The sequence below is a fragment of the Hakea prostrata genome, unplaced genomic scaffold (assembly GCF_041222555.1).
Source record: "Hakea prostrata isolate BN-2017 unplaced genomic scaffold, UWA_Hpros_2 contig_213, whole genome shotgun sequence".
In the NCBI taxonomy this organism is placed as follows: Eukaryota; Viridiplantae; Streptophyta; class Magnoliopsida; order Proteales; family Proteaceae; genus Hakea; species Hakea prostrata.
The window spans coordinates 1,766-21,866 of NW_028291332.1; the positions used below are offsets into that span (position 1 = coordinate 1,766).

General features: G+C 39.7%; 1 protein-coding gene and 3 long non-coding RNA genes across 4 annotated transcripts in view; 1 reads left to right on the forward strand and 3 right to left on the reverse strand.

Annotated features, from left to right (window-relative positions):
• Positions 1-301: 301 nt before the first annotated feature.
• On the forward strand, positions 302-2,800 carry LOC148998642 (uncharacterized). The gene is made up of 4 exons (XR_016171142.1): positions 302-1,281; positions 1,614-1,913; positions 1,994-2,194; positions 2,280-2,800. It is a non-coding gene; the product is annotated as an uncharacterized LOC148998642 (long non-coding RNA).
• Positions 2,801-9,361: 6,561 nt separating this feature from the next.
• Positions 9,362-10,236, reverse strand: LOC148998643 (uncharacterized). The gene is made up of 4 exons (XR_016171141.1): positions 10,042-10,236; positions 9,801-9,872; positions 9,560-9,661; positions 9,362-9,424 (listed from the first exon to the last, which is right to left on the reverse strand). It is a non-coding gene; the product is annotated as an uncharacterized LOC148998643 (long non-coding RNA).
• Positions 10,237-10,348: 112 nt separating this feature from the next.
• Positions 10,349-11,979, reverse strand: LOC148998644 (V-type proton ATPase catalytic subunit A-like). The gene is made up of 6 exons (XM_089141807.1): positions 11,955-11,979; positions 11,153-11,208; positions 11,016-11,072; positions 10,713-10,824; positions 10,596-10,633; positions 10,349-10,444 (listed from the first exon to the last, which is right to left on the reverse strand). The coding sequence occupies exons 1-6, from the start codon at positions 11,977-11,979 to the stop codon at positions 10,349-10,351; spliced, it is 384 nt and encodes a 127-aa protein (XP_088997933.1).
• Positions 11,980-12,739: 760 nt separating this feature from the next.
• The window catches only part of LOC148998645 (uncharacterized), a 33,747-nt gene continuing 26,385 nt past the window's right edge, over positions 12,740-20,101 (reverse strand). The window contains exon 3 of the long non-coding RNA XR_016171144.1: positions 12,740-12,860. This is a non-coding gene — a long non-coding RNA (uncharacterized LOC148998645). The remainder of the gene's footprint in view (positions 12,861-20,101) is intronic.

Sequence of the window (20,101 nt, forward strand, 5' to 3'; positions counted from 1 at the left end):
TGTAATAGTCTCATAATGATTGAAAGAAAATCAAGAGATCTCATTCTTTAAATAAAACACAATTCAATATTTGATGACTTATATGTTTATGGAGATAACCATCCTTACCTTGAGTTGAATTGATGATGAATTGAGAATACCAAGAATTAGTCCAAAAGAATTGTTAAGACCCTAAACAAACATCAATAATAAGTTAGAAAAGAAGTCGGGAAGATCGGATGTCATTTGAGTCAAATCGACCAAGGTTCTTTGTCAACAACAACTTTGGTCGATGGTTTTGGTCGATGGTATCGACCAAAATGATCGACCAAAATAATCCTCGGGCAGAATAGTGGATTTTGGGGATTTTGGTCAGAAATGAGTCTTTCGGTGTCCGGATCAATCTGAAACTTGGATGCATACTTAACAACAGTAGTAGGACACTATAAATCAAGGAATTAACCCAATCCAATGGTCTAATTAAAAGGCCCCAATTTGAGCTATCAAGTTCAAGTGATAAACATCATGGCATGAGTTGGAATTGATTGCATTGATGAGGAATAGCATGCAATAGCTAGGGGAACTAATAGAAATTCGATTGGAATCATATGGCAATGTTAAACATGAACATAATACACTCTATAGCTCAGTTTGATATCAAATGGTATGATGTTAATAGGTAAATCATGGAATACATATGCTAGGCATGCGATATAAGCATTAGCATCAATGAATGGTTAAGGGAATCATGGATTGAGCATGAATGGTTGCATTATCTCCTCCCCCTTTTGCTTTTCCTCTTGTTCCTTACTAAGGAAATACAGCCTTTGACAAGTTATACCATTTAATTTGAATTCTAGAACTTAGTCTGGAAAAGGAGCCTTCCGTTGTGTTTATTTTTGTGCATACATTGATTTTGCTTATTATTTTCTTATTTTTGTTGTCTTATCCATTATTTTTATACAGATAATGAAATAGCTTCAATTTGCAAGCTTGATGAACTAAAGGACCTGAACACTGATGATAGTGATAGGTGTTGTCTCCTGCCTCCCTCCCACTTTATATGGTTATCCGATTACAAAATGTGTGGTGCATATTGCATACCGATGTTAATAGAGCTCAACTGACATTATAGAGTACATTGTATCTCAATATCCTTCTACCCTGGAAAAAGGAATGTCGTGAGTTCACATCTCATGTACCGATCAAAGTCAAGTTATTTGACTGAATGTTGAGAATTGAAATTTCTTTGGTTGCAGGTTCAGCTGGATCACACTACTGGAGCGGCGGATGAAAAAGTTGGTTAGTTTTCATACTGTATTGTCTATTTATTTATCTATTTTTTGAATGTGAAATCTGCAGAGAATTCCACAGCATGTGTATAGTATAACTAAATTGAAACAATCACTTATTGTTGAACTGTTGTAAAGTATATCATTGTTAGCTTTAGAAGTCAATAAGCAAACATGGTACTCAGTTATTTGCTGACCAAGAGGAATCCTTTAAAATGATGCCTCCATGTTGATAAACCTCAAAATCTGATTAAAAATTTTACTGCAAATATTATAAACTTGGAGTTTGTATGGTACGCTACTGCATATGTTCCTGACACACTACTCTATGCATTCATTTAGGGTTTCTGCTCCTTTTCCAGCTCTCAATCCAGATGAGTGGGTTGAATTTAAGCTACAAGAAAATTGCAAGGGTCAGGTACAACACAAAGTTGTTCAGGTTAATCTTCATTTCTTGATCTTACTTCTCAATTCCTATAGAAGGAGTTTTATTATGTCTTATAAACTTGGGAACCCAAGGCTTTTGCAACTTGATTGACGGATTTAGTTCCAAAGCTTATATCAAGTCTAAAGGTCTATGTGCTCTTTGAAGTACAAAAGATGGATGCATTTGGCTGAATAATTCAAATGTGTTACTGGAAGGTATGCAATTGGTCTGTTTTAATAATCATTTTGACTTCATGTCCCATCTCAATTATAATCACATTTTGTTATCTGGGCAGGGGTTGGGTACTAGCACATAAAGGCAAGGAATATTTCAAAGATCTTCAGAAGAACAAGAAGGATTTTTTATGGGCAGATGAGCAAGATGGAGAAGCCATCGAGCTTGCATTCAGCAAGAAGAAGATTGAAGCAAGGAAGAGCTGGCTCAGGCAATTTGAGGTTTAATCATCTCAGTGATCGACATTGACGACTTTGAAAAAGTAAAGATATTAATTAACAGCATTTGGAAGTTAGGAATTGTATATCCACCAAATTATGATGTTGACATTCTTTCTCGTTTTGCAGCCTGGTACTTACCTTGATCAGCCACGTATGTGATCAGTGATTCAAAGAGCGAGGAAGAACTTGCTGGTGATTCTGATTTTGAGGATAATGAAGAAGATTCTAATTAATTCTTAATTTCTTTGGTCACCTCAGAAAGACTAAAGCAGGTTTCAAACCTTATTGGTTGTGAAACTAGTTTGAAACTTGAAACTAGTTTGAAACTTGCTTATCTTGTGATCTACATCTTATCTAGTGGATCTAAAAAAACTTCTTCCTTCAACTAATTACCATGAAAAATAAGATTTTGAATAATAACAATGGCAGGCTGTATGTGGTACTTGTGATTGTACCTTGCCCTAGAGGTGTATGGGTTCAAAATGGTGTGTTGGAAAGAAACAAAACTCATTTGTAATAAGTTGTTTATGCTTTAATTTTTGCTTGTAATGTGCCATCTCAATATTAGAGCGAATGAGTGATATTGTTCTCACCACTGCCTATCTAACAAATTATGTGGTTGCAGTTGTTTGCCATGGACCTACATTGCCTTCATACACTTTTGATTGTAAAAAATTATGAAATCCCACAAATTTATCATTTTAGATGTTTGGGGTCAAATGTACATGAGAAATGTGATGTAGAGGAAGATCATCTGTAGAGTATGAAAATTGGATTAGCCAACTGAGAGATGCCTCCTATGTTCTATGTGATCCGCATTTCCTATAAAACTTAAATCAATTCATTAAACATTTTAAATATTTTGTTTCAAATACAGTTTAAATTTAACTTGTCTCCAATGAACAAAGTGAGTAAAGCCGTCGAATGTGATGTCTTTTTGTTTAAAACACACTTTGGAGGAAATGGACATACTTTGAAATTACGTTCCTTTTTAAACGAAATGATGACACGGAGTCGTTCCGTTTAAACAGAAACCATTCTGTTTCGTCTATTGGTCTTATGAAACGGAGTAGTTCCGTTTAAACAAAAACCATTCCGTATAATCTATAGAGGATGACGAAACGAAGTCGTTCCGTATAAAAAGGCACAATTCCGTTTCGTCTATGGGTCTTATAAAACGGAGTGGTTCCTTATAAAACGGAATAATTCCGTTTCGTCTATTTTAAAACGGATTGGTTCCGTTTAGAAAGGAACCACTCCGTTTGGTAAATTAGTCTTCCAAAGGAGTGGTTCCGTTTTAAAAAGGAACCAGCCCGTTTCGTCTGTGAGTCTTATGAAATGGGGTGGTTCCTTTTAAAACGGACCCATTCCGTTTCGTCTATGTTAAAACGGATTGGTTCCGTTTAAAAAGGAACCACTCCATTTTATAAATGAGTCTTCTGAAACGGAGTGGTTCCGTTTAAAAATGAACCATTCCGTTTTATCACTGGGTGTTATGAAACGGAGTGGTTCCTTTTAAAAGGGAACCATTCCGTTTAGTAAATGAGTCTTCTGAAACAGAGTGGTTCCGTTTAAAAAAGAACCATTCTGTTTTAACACTGGGTCTTATGAAACGGAGTGGTTCCTTTTAAAAGGGACCCATTCCGTTTCGTTTATGTTAAAACGGGTTGGTTCCGTTTAAAAAGGAACCATTCCATTTGGTAAATGAGAATTCTGAAACGGAGTGATTCCGTTTCGTCTGTGAGTCTTATGAAATGGAGTGGTTCCTTTTAAAACGGAACCATTCCGTTTCGTCTATGTTAAAACGGGTTGGTTCCGTTTAAAAAGGAACCACTCCGTTTGGTAAATGAGTCTTCTGAAACGGAGTGGTTCCGTTTAAAAAGGAACCAGCTGGTTTTCTGATTTTATATTTCAAACACTAGTAGGGCAGACGAAGATTCCGTCTGGACTACTAAATCCAGACGGTCTTCCGTCTGGGTAGACGGTCGACCTTCTGGGTCTGACATGCATTACCAACTTTAAACACAAATTCCATTTTCTCCAAAATGCGGTTGAAACAATAACACATGGCATTCTTGAATTCCCTGGTTGTACGGCCATCGACGGCTTTACTAACTTGGTTAAAATAAAACTTATATTTTAATTATTTTAACTGTATTTCAAATTGGGGTCAATTTATAATGTTCTAATATTTATGTTTGATTCACAAGATTGGTGCTTTAACTGCCACCATACAACATGGGCTTTCATAACTACCACCATACATGATCAGTGAAGCTAGTAGGTTCGGGCTCTTGCAGATTGAAAATATAATAACTAATCGAGAGTTGGACCAATCATGGAATGCAACACATTTCTATTACATTTTCAAATCTAACAGTTGGACTGCATTAATGGCGCATGACAGTAGCAAAATTGCAATCCAACCAATAGTGAATGATATTCAAGCTACATAGCATTGATGGGGGGCATCATAAGTTTCATTGAGATCCATAGGCAGTGTAAATTGACAATGTTGAGAACTCGGTTCTTGAATAATTGAATTTGTTTTCTTTAAATGTGATTGGGCAAGTGAATTTTTAAAATGAAGTTCTATTATCCAGAAACTGCCCGATTCACTTACATGCCATGCAAAGTTGATAGCTTAAACATGATTTTTTTTGTTTTTTTTGATAAGCTTTTCTTATGCTGCAGCTATCTATGGGATGCCAACACAAGAGGACTGAACTTGAAAAGTTAGAATCTTATGAGGACAGGAAGCTTTGGAGCAACAAGGTTTGCAACTTCTACTTTCTTTTCACCAATCCGTTTCATAAAATTCATATACCAAACGGAATGGTTTCTGTTTAAACGGAACTACTCCATTTCATAAGACTCATAAACAAAATGGAATGGTTTCTGTTTAAACGGAACGACTCCGTTTCATCATTCCGTTTAAAAAGAAACATAATTTCAAAGTATGTCCATTTCCTCCAAAGTGTATTCTAAACTAAAAGACATCACTACTCCGTTTTGATTGGCCAAGGGGAATTTCTCAAGTAGATCCGAGAAGCAGTGGTGCAAAAGCCATTACATATATAGGTCATTGTCCACATTATAAAATGCTAGAGGTGGGAAGACGACCAAAACAGACAAATGTTAAATTTTATAAATCTTAATCGTATGGAAATCACTACAGAAGAAGACACTGACAAAGCATAACAGTACATAGTAGAATAAGTTGTTTTACAATACAGACTCCAGGTAGCTTTTTGTGTAGCAGATCAACAAGAAAAATGATAGTAAAATTGTCATCCCAGTTTACATCTCAAAGCACTCCTCAACCCAAAACCCCAAAAGAGAAATCCCAAACCCAAAAACAAGAAGCCAAAATTGTTCTCACACACTGCATCAAAAAAAGAAGCCAAAATTGTTTCCTCACACATTGTATCGGCCTCTAGTTGATTTTTGACTCCTTGAATCATCCTGCAATACGCAAATGGGTGACTCATGGGTTAGAAAGAGGACAATCAATAAGCATGAGATGGAGATGGTATCAAATAAGGATGTAATGTTAGCATTCATCACCAAACTCCACTCACATGGAAGCTATATGTTATCTTATCAGTAACGTCAATAATCTCCTTCCATTTCCTCCCAATGCTCATCTGCAGAAAGAAAAAGAACCAACACAGATGGAAGTCAAAGATGTATACATAACTAGCGCAAAGCTTTTCTCTTACAGGTTAACTGCACATAAAAATGATTAGAACATTGATAGTTAAGCGGGAGGCATCAACTTTATGCTGTCATTAATTCTCAACAGATGTTACAACTACATACTACTAAATAAGCCTCCTCGTGTGGTTGTTAGGAATGTGGGGAAGGAAAATAAAAATTAGGTCTTCAAAGTGAGGTGAATGAAAGTGAAAACAAATAAATGTTTAATGAGTGATCAGTCCCCCCCCCCCCCCCCCCCCAAAAAAAAAAAAAAAAAAAAAAGGAAAAACCACAATAGACATTCAAGAAATACTTTATTTATTGATGCATGTAACAGTTAGAAAATCATGAATGATTTGATACTTACTACTAACTTATTCTGCACTGTTATGAACTAATATATCTAGCCAAAGCTGATTTTTTTTTTTTTTGATGAATGAATAATTATATTAAAGAACAGAAAAAAGAATACAAGGTCTTTAATAGGAAGACCGAAATAAGGAGTTAAGACCCAAATACAACAATGAATCTGTTCCTTGGGATATCATTAACAGGGAGATGGAGGTAAGCTAACAATCTAAAAGAAACGTCAAAATAGATGACATTCCAAATCATGTCTGAAAAGCAGGATTTGGAAGTCCATCTTTGGAGATTGCACTATCACCAAAGATGATGAATGAAGGCACAAAAAACTAGTTTATCAATCCGATCACAAATGGAAGACTTGAAAAGTTTCACATAATCCAAGACCAATCACGAGCAAACCCAAAAGAATGCCTCGAACGATCCAAAAAAAGCCCAAAAACCCATAAATCCACTGTGTTCAGTTCAACCATGAACTATACATAAGCTGCCATATGCGTGTAGACCTTCATTTAAATTCACTGGAACAGAAAAATACCACTTAATTTTGATGGAATATTGAAGAGGAACCAACTCACCACTTGACAAAAAAGTAAGCAATTCAAAAGGAAAATCGTTCAGTGGACAATGTTTATAAAAAATACCAGTATATAACACTAGAATAAATTTTAAATGATGATGCACCATTAACATTACTTGAGGTCTCAAGGCAATATCAAAACTAACTGAATCCTCTTACTACAAAACTTCAAAGTAAAAAAATCCTGAAGGTAGCAGCAAGGATATATGAAAAACAAGAATATGAATGCATTTCCAGCCTTGAGCATGGGTTTCTCAGTTGCCTCCAACTGCAACTTGCCCAATCATAGCTCTCCACCCGGTTGGTAGTCTTTTTGGAACCAGAGGGAAGCTTGATCCTACCAATAAATACAAAAGCAGACCAAGAGTGTCAAAAATAATTTTATATCAGTAACAACATTTCAAATGTGGAGTTTTTATCACAATGTAGCATCCAATCACAAAGACTTTGCTAGATAGATGAGGCTTATAATTTAAAGAAGCAAAGTACTCAAACAGATAACACTCTCTAATTAAATAAGCAATATAAAAGCTTTCAGCAAGTATGATTTAGAAATAACTTAACAGCAGTTAAAGGTACACAAATCATACAAATTAACAGCTCATGACATAAATGGCAATCGTACACTTGCACATATTAAGCAATGAATACTAGGAGAATTTTAATGAACCCATGCAAAAATGGGAATGATCAGATAAAGCCGTTAAGGATCAAATTGGGTTAGAGTGATCTCATGGGTGGATCTAAGGAACGGTAAAGCTCAAATTAAATGCACCCAATAAATTTGTCTGGAATTTAGGACAGACCTCTAGGTCAATGATTTATATTATAGCACTAGGGTTCTAAAAACAAACCAAAGTTTGGACTGGAAGTAATCCTGAAAACCCAAATTCTGTAATAGAGGAAACTAAGAAAAGAGAGAATCTTGAGTAACTCAAAAACTAGAAACCAGAAAGCCCCAAAACACAATGTCGTTGTATGTGTATGTTTGCCTGAAAGAGATGACTCATGGGTGTGAAGCCAAATCGAAACCCCGCAACAGAAAACCAGAGGTCTCATACCTAGGCAAATGCTTCAGAAAACCAGAGGTCTCTCATACCATTGCAGTGAAGGCATCGAATAGAAATGTTACCTTCAAATCATTTAACTATGCTAATAATTACACGATCTTAATTTTGTGGTTTACGGGCAGTATCTACTCGAACCTGTGAAAATTGAATCAGAATGCAATAGATTACTACACCATCTTTAAAATTGGAAAATCAGCACAGGACACATGTGCAAACATGCTGCCAACTGTCGGGTCAGGATACAGATAGGAATCTCAAATTCAGTGAATCAACAGTGAACAAAACAGAATTTTAGCGCAATACATGGGACAATTTGTGAGGCAAAAAATACAAGGCCCATGTACAAAAGCAGGATCCCCAGTTCCCAAGATGGTTTTTACAACATAACATGTCAAGCACAATTTTGCCACTTTTCCCATGAATTCATGAATTGCCACAAAATATGGAGTTTTTTACTATGATCCTCCATTTAGCTTCTTCATCAAAGTTTGGTGGTTAACCTTGGATGATCCACTTTAAGATTTGGATGGGGAACAACATCAAGCAAAATGCCCAAAATTTTTAACTTCTGAAAAAATAAAAGGTAAATTTACATTGGTTAGTGTTCAGTCTTTTATATGTTAGCCAATCATGAGCCTGTCTACAACTTCACATAACTGCTTACATTTCAATTGTTTAGATTAATATATAATGCATAATAGGTCATACAAAATTTGAACCTGCGACCAAAAACAACAGAGAAATTCTCCAACGAACAGAAATATATCTTGAATTTCAAACTAGTCTTATTGGCCACAGATCCAATTTGCATACATGCTTCTTACTCCCTCATTTCTAGGAATTACCAATATCAAGCATATTTCCAAGTTCCTTAGGTAAACCAAAAAATATTTTACACGTAAAAGGTCACTGGACTTCTGAAAATGAACCATACATGCAGAGTTTTCTTACATCCAAGCACAGTTAAAGCCTAAAAGTATGATTCACATATGCCCCTAAAGCATATCAGCTTCCATCACAGCATCCTACCTATGCTGATGTAACACAAACATCATTGGAAAAAGAAATCACAAAATTCAACATAACCACACCTACAAAAATTTTAAGGTCCAAAATTATTAAAATGAGAATGTCCTAGTGTTTCCAATTCAAGAAGGGAATCTCAGGTTTTCCTGTGACAACTGGGATATCAACATCTTCTCAGCAATTCAATTCATGAAGAAAATCTCAGAGTTTGAAAAGCCACAGTATCTCAGCAAGAAAAATGCAAAATACCGACCTGTATAAATGGAGGCCTCTCGAGCAGCCACAGGCATGTTTGAAGTGTTTGCCACAAGTGTTGTGGGCTTCATAATAGATTCTTCACGGCCATCAGGGCAGTGTCATAGTCAATTGAGGAAAATCCATAAGAACTTGTAAAATTTTACTTAAAAGGTATAATGCTTTGAAGATAGTAAAAGGACTGGCAAACAACAGAAAAGGCCAAAGAGCTACACACCTCTGCCATTTCATTTCCTCTCTCTCCACAACCAACATAAACCAGTGTCTGAATTGGAATACTGCAAATGGACAAAAATTAAAACATAAGGACTCCAATGATCAGGTTGCAATGGTCCCCAGCCAACCAAAGGAGAATTCAAGGCTGTCACCAAACTGAAATGGGTCATACTCCAACATATAAAAGACAAACAAACCTTAGAAAGAGCTTGACTAATGACTGTTTTCCCACAACCAAATGCTCCAGGGATGGCACAAGTCCCACCAAGAACAAAAGGGAAAAGGGCATCAAGGACACGCTGTATAAAATATTCAACAAAAATTTGAGAAACTCCTGATTAAAATGAAGTAGTAAAACAACAGCCGAAGCCTTATCCCCACTGAATGAAGCTGTCAGGGATAATAACATCAAACAATTCATTTTATTTGCTACAGAACCTGTCCAGTTAGGAGAGGTGTATCAGCAGCAAGTTTTGATGCAACAGGCCGTGGTGTACGGACAGGTCAAGTCTGCAAAAGGTAGACAAAAACCGGTGTAAGAAGACTTCAAGTTTTGAATTGTTACTTAACCCAATTAATAAAGAAGAGAAAAAAGGGGGGCAGGGCAGCAGTATCAGGAAGCAAAGATCCGCATCTGCATCTAAGTTGAAAGAATACCCAAAGTTAATAAATTCAATACCTGAAGCATGGTAAATTGCTTTTTGACATCTTGAAACTCAAGCTCTAACACAGTATCCTGCAGAAACATAGTAGGTTAAGCATATATGCAGATGAAATTTGTTTGATATAGTGAACAAACAGAAGAAAACATGAGATTGAGAATTTGTGATGCATCAACAGTGTTTAAGCTCTGGATCAACACCACTGACTTGTACTGGAACATATTTGCAGATAGATAGGGAAAGGAAGAAAAAAAGTATATTGACCATCAATGCCTTCAGAAGGCCTATTATAAATACAAAGGATCTTGGCTGACCAACCTTTAGTTAGTATTGACCAGCAGGTGCAATGTAATTGACCTTCCCCATAGCATCAGGAGGAAGTGTAACATGGTGTTGCATCAAACTGTTCTCAAAGACGGTCTGCAATACAAAATAATTTGCTTAAAGACAATACTAGACAAAATAACAGAGGTTTGCAGTGCAGTACCACACACCAAACCACCATTTTACAGTTTTTTGTCATAAAGACCCTCAAATATTTGCAAAGTTAAACTGATGTCCACAAACTTACTGCATATAAGTCTCTGCCGGTTAGAAGATCTCCCTCACCTGTACCAGTAGAAAATTAATCAAGTATCTAGCAAGTCAAATACAAAATGCCATAATGAACTCTTCGTTGATAGGTTACCAATTTTTTTGGGTTCGAACTCCCAGACGATGTCCTTGTCCAGAGCTGGTACAGAGACCCCACGAGGTATGTAGTCATCACCAGATATTCTAGCGACAGTTTTCAAAGGCCTCTGCAGTAAACAAACAAACATTAGTTCATGACAAGTGAAGACTAAAGCTCCCGTTGAGAAAAGACTCCTTGAAATAAAAAATAAAAAATAAAGTATTCTATAATAAATAAATTGTTATTGCGAAATGGAAGAAAAAAGAGACAAGAAAGTACTAGATCCAATGAAATGAACAATGGCAGTTGGAGTCAAACCTGAATTCCATAAAAAATGTTCCCCAAAATTCCAGGTCCCAACTCCACAGAATGAGGCTGCGATGACAACAAATAATATGTAGTGAAGTTCTCTTAACTTTGATCTCTAACAGAAGCAGGATGAAACTTAGGATTACCTTGTGTGTTCTTAGAACAGGATCATTCACCATCAATCCAGCTGTCTCCTCATAGACTGCGGTTCAGGCAAAAACCAGTATCCTATTAGCACTTAGATTATGCTACATCAAACAAATGTTCAGATTAATGCATGAAAATCACTAAAAAAGGGGGCGTACCCAGTGTCAAGCTCTTACACTGTGGGGTCTGGGGAAAGGACTTTCTAGGCAGTCTTACCCCTGCTTTTTGCAGAGAGGCTGATTTGAACCCGTGACTTCCAGCGCACAGTGGAGAGACTCCACCATTGCGCCAGGCCCACCCTTCAATGCATGAAAATCACTAATAATTGAAAATAATATATATGAAAAGCGGGCCAAGAAAGCCACTACTTGGTCTGGTCCTCCCTATTCTCAGGCCTTCACCCACTTCTATTTCAAGTTTAAGAGTTTCTTTATGTTTTAAGTCATAAGGGTCAGTTCCAGTTGGACCAGGGGTTTCATTGGTCCAATTTTAGTTAAAAACATTCACTTTTGTTTCAAGTCTTTAAGTTTAGATCCACATCCTTCTTAAAACCACTTAAGACTTTAAAAAGAATGGCCACTTGGAATTGACTAGAAGTTTTTCTAGTCTGACTCCTCCACCGCTTAAAGGTTTTCATAAATAAAGACAAGAGATGATTTCTAGCTATTAAATTTTCTGTTTTTTGCTCCTTGTGTGGATCAAGGTGTGACTATGCGTGTGATCCAGCCAACACCTTGCAGCGAGAGGCCAGGTGCCTTTGCTCCACTATTTCAGTCAGTTAAAGTACTGTCTCTTGCTTACTAGTCTCCAGTTCTGCCCTTACCATTGCCAGTGATTGCCAAATCTTATATTCACTAGGACTGATGAATTTGAGGGCAAGTCTCTAGTCTGATTTCAGAATCTTCCACTCAAGTGGTGCATATCCATATCGGCAGTCTGAATTGAAATCTATTGGCTATTTAGCAGAGTCCTACTTTGAGTAGGATTTTGGGTTTGAACGTTTAAGTTGATACCCTATATCACAAGATCTGATTCATTTGAGGTTTCCATTGTGTTAATGATTCAGAAATCTGTCCATCATCTGGACTTTATTTTGAAAAATAGATCCTATCCTAGTATTAATAGGATTCCTCTATAATTTCCTATCCAACCATTGGAAATTGATGGAGGTTTCAGAAAAATATCTACCTTCTTAAGGATAAAACTCAACCCGACTTTCAGGTCCATCAGTTGGTTTATTCTGTCATACGAGTTTTCTCCCAAATCTGGACTTCCGTTTCCCTGTTTTTCGTTTCTGTTTAGCAAAAAAAGGTGAACCCAGTGCCGAATGCTTCTGCGCTAGCAGAGTCAGAGGGCAATTTTCCTACATAGCCTTGACCAAGCAATTTTTTCTGAGAGGCTGTTTCTATTTCAGTTCTGTTTAGTACTGTTTAAATTTCTTAAATCAGTATTACATTAGAAAAATAGGAGAGGGATACAGATAACCAAGGAAGAATGGGATAGAGGGAACCAGCACAAAGCTATGACAGAAATATGACAAGCAGGAAAAGCCAATGGAAGGGGAGAACCAAAGTAGATACCTTGGATTGTAGAAGAATCGCCTTCCAGTCTAATAATTTCTCCAATAAGATTGTCATGTCCCACACGAACAAGTTCATAAATTGCAGCCCCTGCCATTCCATCTGCAACAACAACATGTCCAGACACCTGGCAAAGATAAAAATAGTGAGAGGAAATGTGATTCATCGCTACATTATGGTTTATACTATTCAACTTGTTGTAATAGCAAACAGAAGATAGCAAGGAAACGATAGCTCCCACTGTTGTAAAAATAACAAACTAGTGTAATCAGGAGCACGAGATAACAGTATGACAGCTGAAGCTTCTAGGCACGTTACTATGTCGCTGTCCTTAAGACGTAATTCGCCCCTCACGGAAGGTGCTATGAGGTACCAGCGAACTGTCTCCCAGGATACAAAGAAGCCCAAACTCAAGGTTGTTTCCCGAGTTTTGCAAAGCACAGACAAAACACACTTTCCTAAAATAAACAAGAAGGAAAGTTTCCGCACTTATAAATCCAATTTTAAATGAAACGTTTATTATTCTATTATATTAAAAATAATACAACACCCACACATAAGAATTTTGATTAAAAGAAATGATAAAAGCAGTTGGAAGGAAATACATCTTCTAGATCCAAATAAGTATTGCAGAAGAACAATAAGAATAAAACCAACAACAATGAGCTAATGGATAACAGTTGTTAAATAACTAATCCAAAGATAAAAAAAGAAACTGTCAGCAACAGTAATTGTAAGCCTAAAGCAGTACTAATCAGGTCCAAGACAATACAGTTCTAAACTTGGAAATGGAGAAGAGAGTGGGACATTCTCTCAGTCCTGTGAAATAGGAAAAACTATTCTAGATAATTAAAAGAGCATAAACATATTGATGCGTCCAAAATCTGCTCAGCCCTTGGATCTCCACGTGATGTCCTGCAAAACGAAAGCGTCAGATGTGGCCGGGCGAGGGGCCGCCGGGGGGGGGGGCCCCCCCCGGAGGGGGGGGGGGGGGGGGAGACAATAACAACAACCCCCGGGCCGGGGCGCACGGGGGAAAGGAAAGAAGGGGGGGGGGGGGGGGGGGGAAAGACACGGGGAGGGTGGGGGGTGGGTGTGGGGGGGACCTGGGGCCCGATAGTATTCTTATTGATCGATTGATCCGTCCCTCACCTTGTATTGTAGTGAGGTTTATATAGAGTGTACCTTCGAATCTCCTTCGTTGGATGCACTTGAGCCTTCTTCGGGTAGTCGTTGGATCTCATCAGTTAGATCCGTTGAGCGATAGACTTCTACTAGTTTGTGCTAGTAGAGGACTCCTGAGATAACCGTTAGGTTATGCGATAGTTATCCCTTTGATAATGATTATCCGTGGCCGTCGGTTTGAGTCTGCCATCATCGGGGTGATTACCCTAATCCATAAGTAAGATTAGGGCACGCTTGACCGAGTGAGTAAGCTTTCTTCTTCGACAAGCCATCTTCCGAATCCGGTTCGCTCGGGAGCGATTCGGTTTTCTCCGTCTCGACCGGGGTCGAGGGTTAGACCAGGTATGAACCCGGTCTGATCATAAACTCTCTATATCACGAGCCCCCCAGACCAAGCATTCGGTCGATCCCGAGGGCTGGTTTTTAACTGGGTTCGTCGTCAGGTGATGATCTCTGCGTTCTTCATTAAATGTCATATCACATTTAATGCGGTAGTCACTTTTCCTCGAGCGTTGTGAGTGTAAGGCCACATATCTCGTTGCAGTTGATCTGTCGTGGCTCACGTCATCCAAGCGACGGTTTCCGAACGCCTATTTCAGATTCGTGAGTTCAAACTTTCAAAACGTCTTTCAATCTTGATCGTTTGATTTTGAATCAATCTCGATCGTTCAGATTCCTGAACACTCGTGCGGGAGTTTTAAAAGCGGATCGTTGTCTTCGTAGGTTTCATTCTTCCTGTCCAGAATTTGAACCTTTGTTGTACGCTTCGCGCCTTCCCTGCTCTCAAGCTTCCATCTCATTGAATCGGAAAGTTTCTTGGTCTTTTCTTTTTGTAGTTTTTCAAACGAGTAATGGCGGACGATAGGGCTTCTTTAGTACCCCATGTTGGTGATAGCAGTGATGCTTTTGCTTCTCCTACTCCCGAACAGTCGGATAGTGATAACAAAACCCTAACCGTCCTCTGACAGGAGTTCGCTGAAGTTTCTCAAAAAGGTTTTGAAAGAGAAACCGAAACTTCTCCTGTCCTTCTCGAGTCTGGATCTTCCAAGATTGTCGAGTCTTCTAGGCAGCCTCAAACCTCCGGGTCCAATGGTGGACCTGGCTCTGTTCCTTCCATTTACAATGGAGAAACCCTTCTTTCAGCTGTCCAAGATTTTGATCTTCCTTCCTCATATCAGGTTAGGGCTCCCCATCCTGATGAGAGGGTTGATTCATCCCTTTCGGGTGAATTTTCTTTGTATATAGATGCACTGGAAAGCGGGGTTCGCTTTCCCTTTTTTAATCCTTTGTTCTCCGCAATTTTAAATCACTGGAACATTTGTCCTGGAATGCTTCTCCCCAATAGTTGGCATCTCATCGTCGGCTTCTTGGGTTTGTGTTTTGAGCTTGGCATTACGCCATCTCTTTCTCTTTTTGTACATTTTCATGTTCTTTCTATCTCCCATCCTCCCGGATGGGTCTTTCTTCCAAACGCAATAAGGCTGAACTTGATTGGAGGGGCAACATCCTTGTCAAAGGAACTTGCCCTTCTAACCACAAAAGATGGCGCGAACGATATTTTTTCTGTCGAGCGCCTCCATCAGATCTTAACTTCCCGACCACCTGGAGGAGGTTTACTTCTTCGTCTGAGAGTAACTGGGGCCTTCCCTTATCCAGAGAAGACGAGGCGGCCATCAGGAAGATCAAATCCATTCCGTGGTATCAAGAGATACATGGATATGAAGTGGAGTATAACTCCATCCTTCAGATCTTGGGGCTTGGCTCATTGTGAGCTTCTAACCATCATCCTTTGATTTGAGTGAAGTGATATGTTTTGAATTCGATTCTTGTCCTTCTTCTTTGCAGTGCCTCCCAGAACGAACCCTGAAAGCCTGCGGGTGAAGGCCGCTAGGGCCGTTGTGACAGCCGAACAACGATCGCCCAAGGTCTTGACCGTAGATCAAGAGGCTTCTCTTCCCTCTCCCGACCCCTCTTATAGGGGTATCAGGAATATCAGGCCTGTAGCTGATGCTTCAGGTAAAGGGAAGAAACCAATGGTGGAGAGGGCTAATGTCTCTTCCTCCGCCCGAACCAAGAGGAGGCATGACACAATTGATGCTCCCTCATATAAAAAATCCAAAGCTTCGACGGATGGTGAGGAGGTCTTCATCCCCCAGTGGACCCTGAAGATGACCGACAGGGTCACTCGGGATCTTGAGAAAGCTGCCGAATGGAGCTCCGTCAGTCTTGCTCCTTCTGATCGCCAGGAGTTCGAAGCCCTGGATGATACCTCCCTTGTTAGTCAATCTACAAGGTACCGATCTTCTTGATTACTTACTTTTTCATAATTTCTTATGACTTCTTCGATATCTTCCGTCTTCCCGGGGAATGCTTGTGTTGAGCTTTTATCAACACATGGAAGCATTGAGCCGGGTTGGTCGCACCAGCTCTCCTTCTTTGCAAACTTGTGAAGAGAAATTGGCCAAGGCCAATTCTGAAATAGACCAGTGACTGCAGCTACGGTGGAGCTGCGAGAAAAAGCATGAGGAAGAAGTGATCTCCCTCAAGGAAGCCCTTGAAGCTTCGAGAATTCGTGTCTCTGCTGCCGAGCGCGAGGCCGGGAAGCAAAGGCAGCTGCCACGTTGTTTGGTGACAGCCTTGAAATCAAAAGTAGGGAGCTCGAAGAACATCCGAAGTTGGCGATCCCTAGCAAGCCCGAGCATATAAAGCCAGAGCTTCGGAAGGAGTGCATTCGGAAATACCTGAACAGCGTACCTTTCTCCGAGTTGCTAGGTTTCTACAACATTCAAGCTTATCGCATGGGGTAGAATGACGTTTGGGAGCAGATCCTTGGAACGATCCCTGACTTCGACACTGCTCCTTTTCGTGAGGTATGCCACCAAGAGGTCTTCGGGAAAGTTGGTATGGATCTCCCGGATTGGGCTCAGGGAGAAGATGATCCTTTTCCAGCTGACCCTCAATATGAGGCATATCTGAATGATGAGCCGGCACTTCCAGAGGAGAAATCACAAGCCGAGTCTCAAGTTGTTGCTGTAGAGGATTCAGCCGATGCCATACTTGAGGAAGGCTCTTCTCATGGTCCTGAGAAAAGTCCTCCCGACCCGGGGGTCCCTCGGGCAACAATGAAGAAAAGGCTTAGGGAGTTGTTCTTTTGTACAGATGTACCCTCAATTTAATGAATAGACATTTCTTTTGTTATGTTGGCCTCAAAATTTCCCCGTCTCTTGCCGAAATCTTGCCTTGAATATCAAAGTATGATAAAACTTATCACTTAACTTTTCATTCCTCGCCGATTAATAATCTTGTAGAAATATTGTGAAGATGCGTTTCGGGAAGATGCATTAATCTTCCCCACAACTTCATTTATTGCAAAGTCCGCACGTTTCCCTTCTGCGAAGTTCAAACGTTTTCCTGCTTTTGTATACCATTCACTGTTTCTAATGAATCGGAAATACATCCATTATTTTAATGGCAGTGCGACGATTGGAGGTATCTCTGCATCAGGTGCTCGCTTCCACATGTTTCCATGTGGCATCCCTTCAACCTTTGATCTTGCTTTTTGCGGATTTTGAAGCGTCATTTCGATCTGGGTCGTCGGTTATCCTTAGCCTTCAACCGTTGTCTTATACCTTAGGCTATTTAAAGCCTTTGTGGGTACTCTCCATCTATCTTGACTTCTGCAAGATAGATTTGCTAAAGTGCCAAAGCAACCTTTCGTCCTTCGGCCTGCTTCCGTATTCCTCATACTCCAATGACAGCTCTATCCATTTCTTAACAAGTGAGTTTTTTGATTACTCAACTCTTTCCCCACTTCCCCCCTGAGTAAACTGCACAGTAGTTATACTTGGGGTTTAGTTTGTTGGCTTGTCAGAAGCTGTAGAAAACTAGGGTTTCCCCATTGTTGCTGTCGTTTATATCTGTACTGATACGGCTGGTTTTTTTGTTGTTTTGCATAGTGGCTCCCAAGATCAACCCGAACTTTATTAGAGCTAAATCTTACAAGAAAAGCGTTCCGTCGGTGGTGGTTGGGGCCAGTGCGGTGGTTTCAGCTAGTGAATCCTCCAAGCGTAAGGCGGGCTTGGCGGTGAATCTTCAAGTCAGATTCCTGTAGCTTCTATTGATGCCGTCCCTGCGCCTCCTTTGCCCAAAGTGATCGCTCGTCTTTCCCAGGAAGATCTTGATCACTCCGTTGCCGATGGTGTTGCCGACGCTCCTGGCTGGTGAGCTCTGTTGGTGAACTCGTTGGTGCACCCCGAAGGAGACTCTTCGGGCATCCGAGGCAACTATGTTGGCGTCGATGAAGGTGTGGTCCCAGCAGGTGCTGCCCCTATTTCTAACTCTAGTGCTTGTTTGGCATCCTCCTCCTCTCCTTCTGAGTTGGAGGATTTTGCCACTAGGAAGCGTCGTCGGGTGACAAGTGATGAAGCTCATCCTTTGCTTGGTGTAGTTCATCCTTCTCATCCTTCGCTTGAATTAGTGTCAAACGAGTTTGTGAGAGCGTTGGAATGGTGTCTTGCTGCTCGAATGACTTCGAGAGCGCAGTTCTTTCCAAACTTCCGGATGAAGTCTTTACGAAGTCACTTGGTGATGTAAGTCTTTCTTCATTATCCTCTGATTTTGAAAAATTACTTTTCTGCTCCTTGCTAACTCGGAAGTTGTTTGCAGGAGTCTTGTTGGTAACTTCCACAACCAAGTGGAAGCAGTTACTAGACTCAGTAGGTTGAGCAATGAAGTTTCTAGGCTTCGGGAAATCTCTGAAGCTAAAGATGTTGAGATTGCTCGCCTTCGGAATCTAGCTTGGGAGGTGGCGGGGAGAAAAAAAATTCGATGATTGGGCTCGTCTTCGGTCGGACTTGGGTGATGCCAGGGAGAAGATCCGGCGGATCGGGAGCGAACAGTTGGAAAGTCAGGAGCCAAAGGATCTAAAACGTTACCCGAAAGGCAAGCTGTTGTTCCTTTGCTCGAATCCCTTCCAACTGATGTTCGCAGAGCCTGTAAAACCCAGCCCTAACCTTGACCCGGAAACCTTGTTATTTGTAGGTCCGATGACCCGAAGTAAAGTAAGAAGTCAGCTTTGGGCCATCCCAGTAGAGGACTTGGTGTTTGGCTTTGAATCCATGAAAGTTGATGGTGAGGTTCTATTTATGGAAACTGAATCCTGATGAAGATCTGATTAGTTGATGGACTTGGAGTGCTCTCTATCTTGGTTTGAAGGCATTTCTACCTATTAGGTAAGTCACTTGACTTGTGTGCAAAACCCCTTTAGGATTGGATTTGATCTGGACCTTCAATTCCCTGTTTTGGTCTTCTTTGTCGGCATTGGTCGTCGATTGGTCGGTCGGGGCGATCGACCAATCCACTCGACCAATGAGTCTTGTCTTTGGCAATTAGGTTGTTCTTGCTCTATTTAAGTCCAATCTCGAGTCCACTTCGTATTTGCTGCCTCCAAACTCTCTGGAACGAACCAAAGACCTCTGCAAGTCATCTCTCTTGCATCCTTGGTGTTTTCTTGACGGATCTTCGTCGAAACTCTTCTTTTTGCATCAAAAGGTATGTCTACTCTCTTTTCTTCTCCTCCATCTTTGTTTTTCTTTCCTTTTTGAGTTGAGACAGTAGAAGAGATGCTGCATTCTCGTTGCAAACATCTCTCGGACATGTTCTCATGATCATCCTAAGGATTTGAGGCTAGAACAATGATCTTAACCATGATCATTGCAAGCTTTTGAAGGAATCATGATCAAACCATGATCTAATCTTGTTAAACTTCTGATTTGAATTCTGATCTCTTTTGATCTTCTTTATTGATCATGTTAGTAGTTAATTACTGTGTTTTCTTTCCATGATCCATAATCTATAGATCTCTAGTGTTCTCTTCTACCATACTATGTGTTCTTCATGAGGCATGGTAGTTACATATATGGTAGGTTTTATTTCCTTATTTAGATTTATGCTTCTAAGCCTTATTCCTTGAAGATCTAAGTATGTTTTCATGATACCATTACCGAAAGCAATGATCCATCCTTCTATTGTTCTTGTCTTTGTTTTCTATTTCAAATTCATCAAGATCCATGGTTGATCTAATTATGGTAACTTTTGTTTCCTAATTTGGATCTTGATATCTTGATTTGATTGGTGTTTTGAGGTCCCCTATATGTTAGAATACTACTGATGTAGTTTACCCCT

What these genes read in the sequence shown, in the direction of transcription:
- LOC148998644 (XM_089141807.1), bottom strand. Translation starts at nt 11,979, where the DNA reads ATGGTAAGGGCAGAACTGGAGACTA. An exon ending in AAGGGCAGAACTGGAGACTA is followed by an intron (nt 11,209 to 11,954) that starts GTAAGCAAGAGA and finishes CCTGAACCGCAG; the next exon opens with TCTATGAGGAGACAGCTGGA. An exon ending in CCGGCAGAGACTTATATGCA is followed by an intron (nt 10,445 to 10,595) that starts GTAAGTTTGTGG and finishes TTTGTATTGCAG; the next exon opens with ACCGTCTTTGAGAACAGTTT.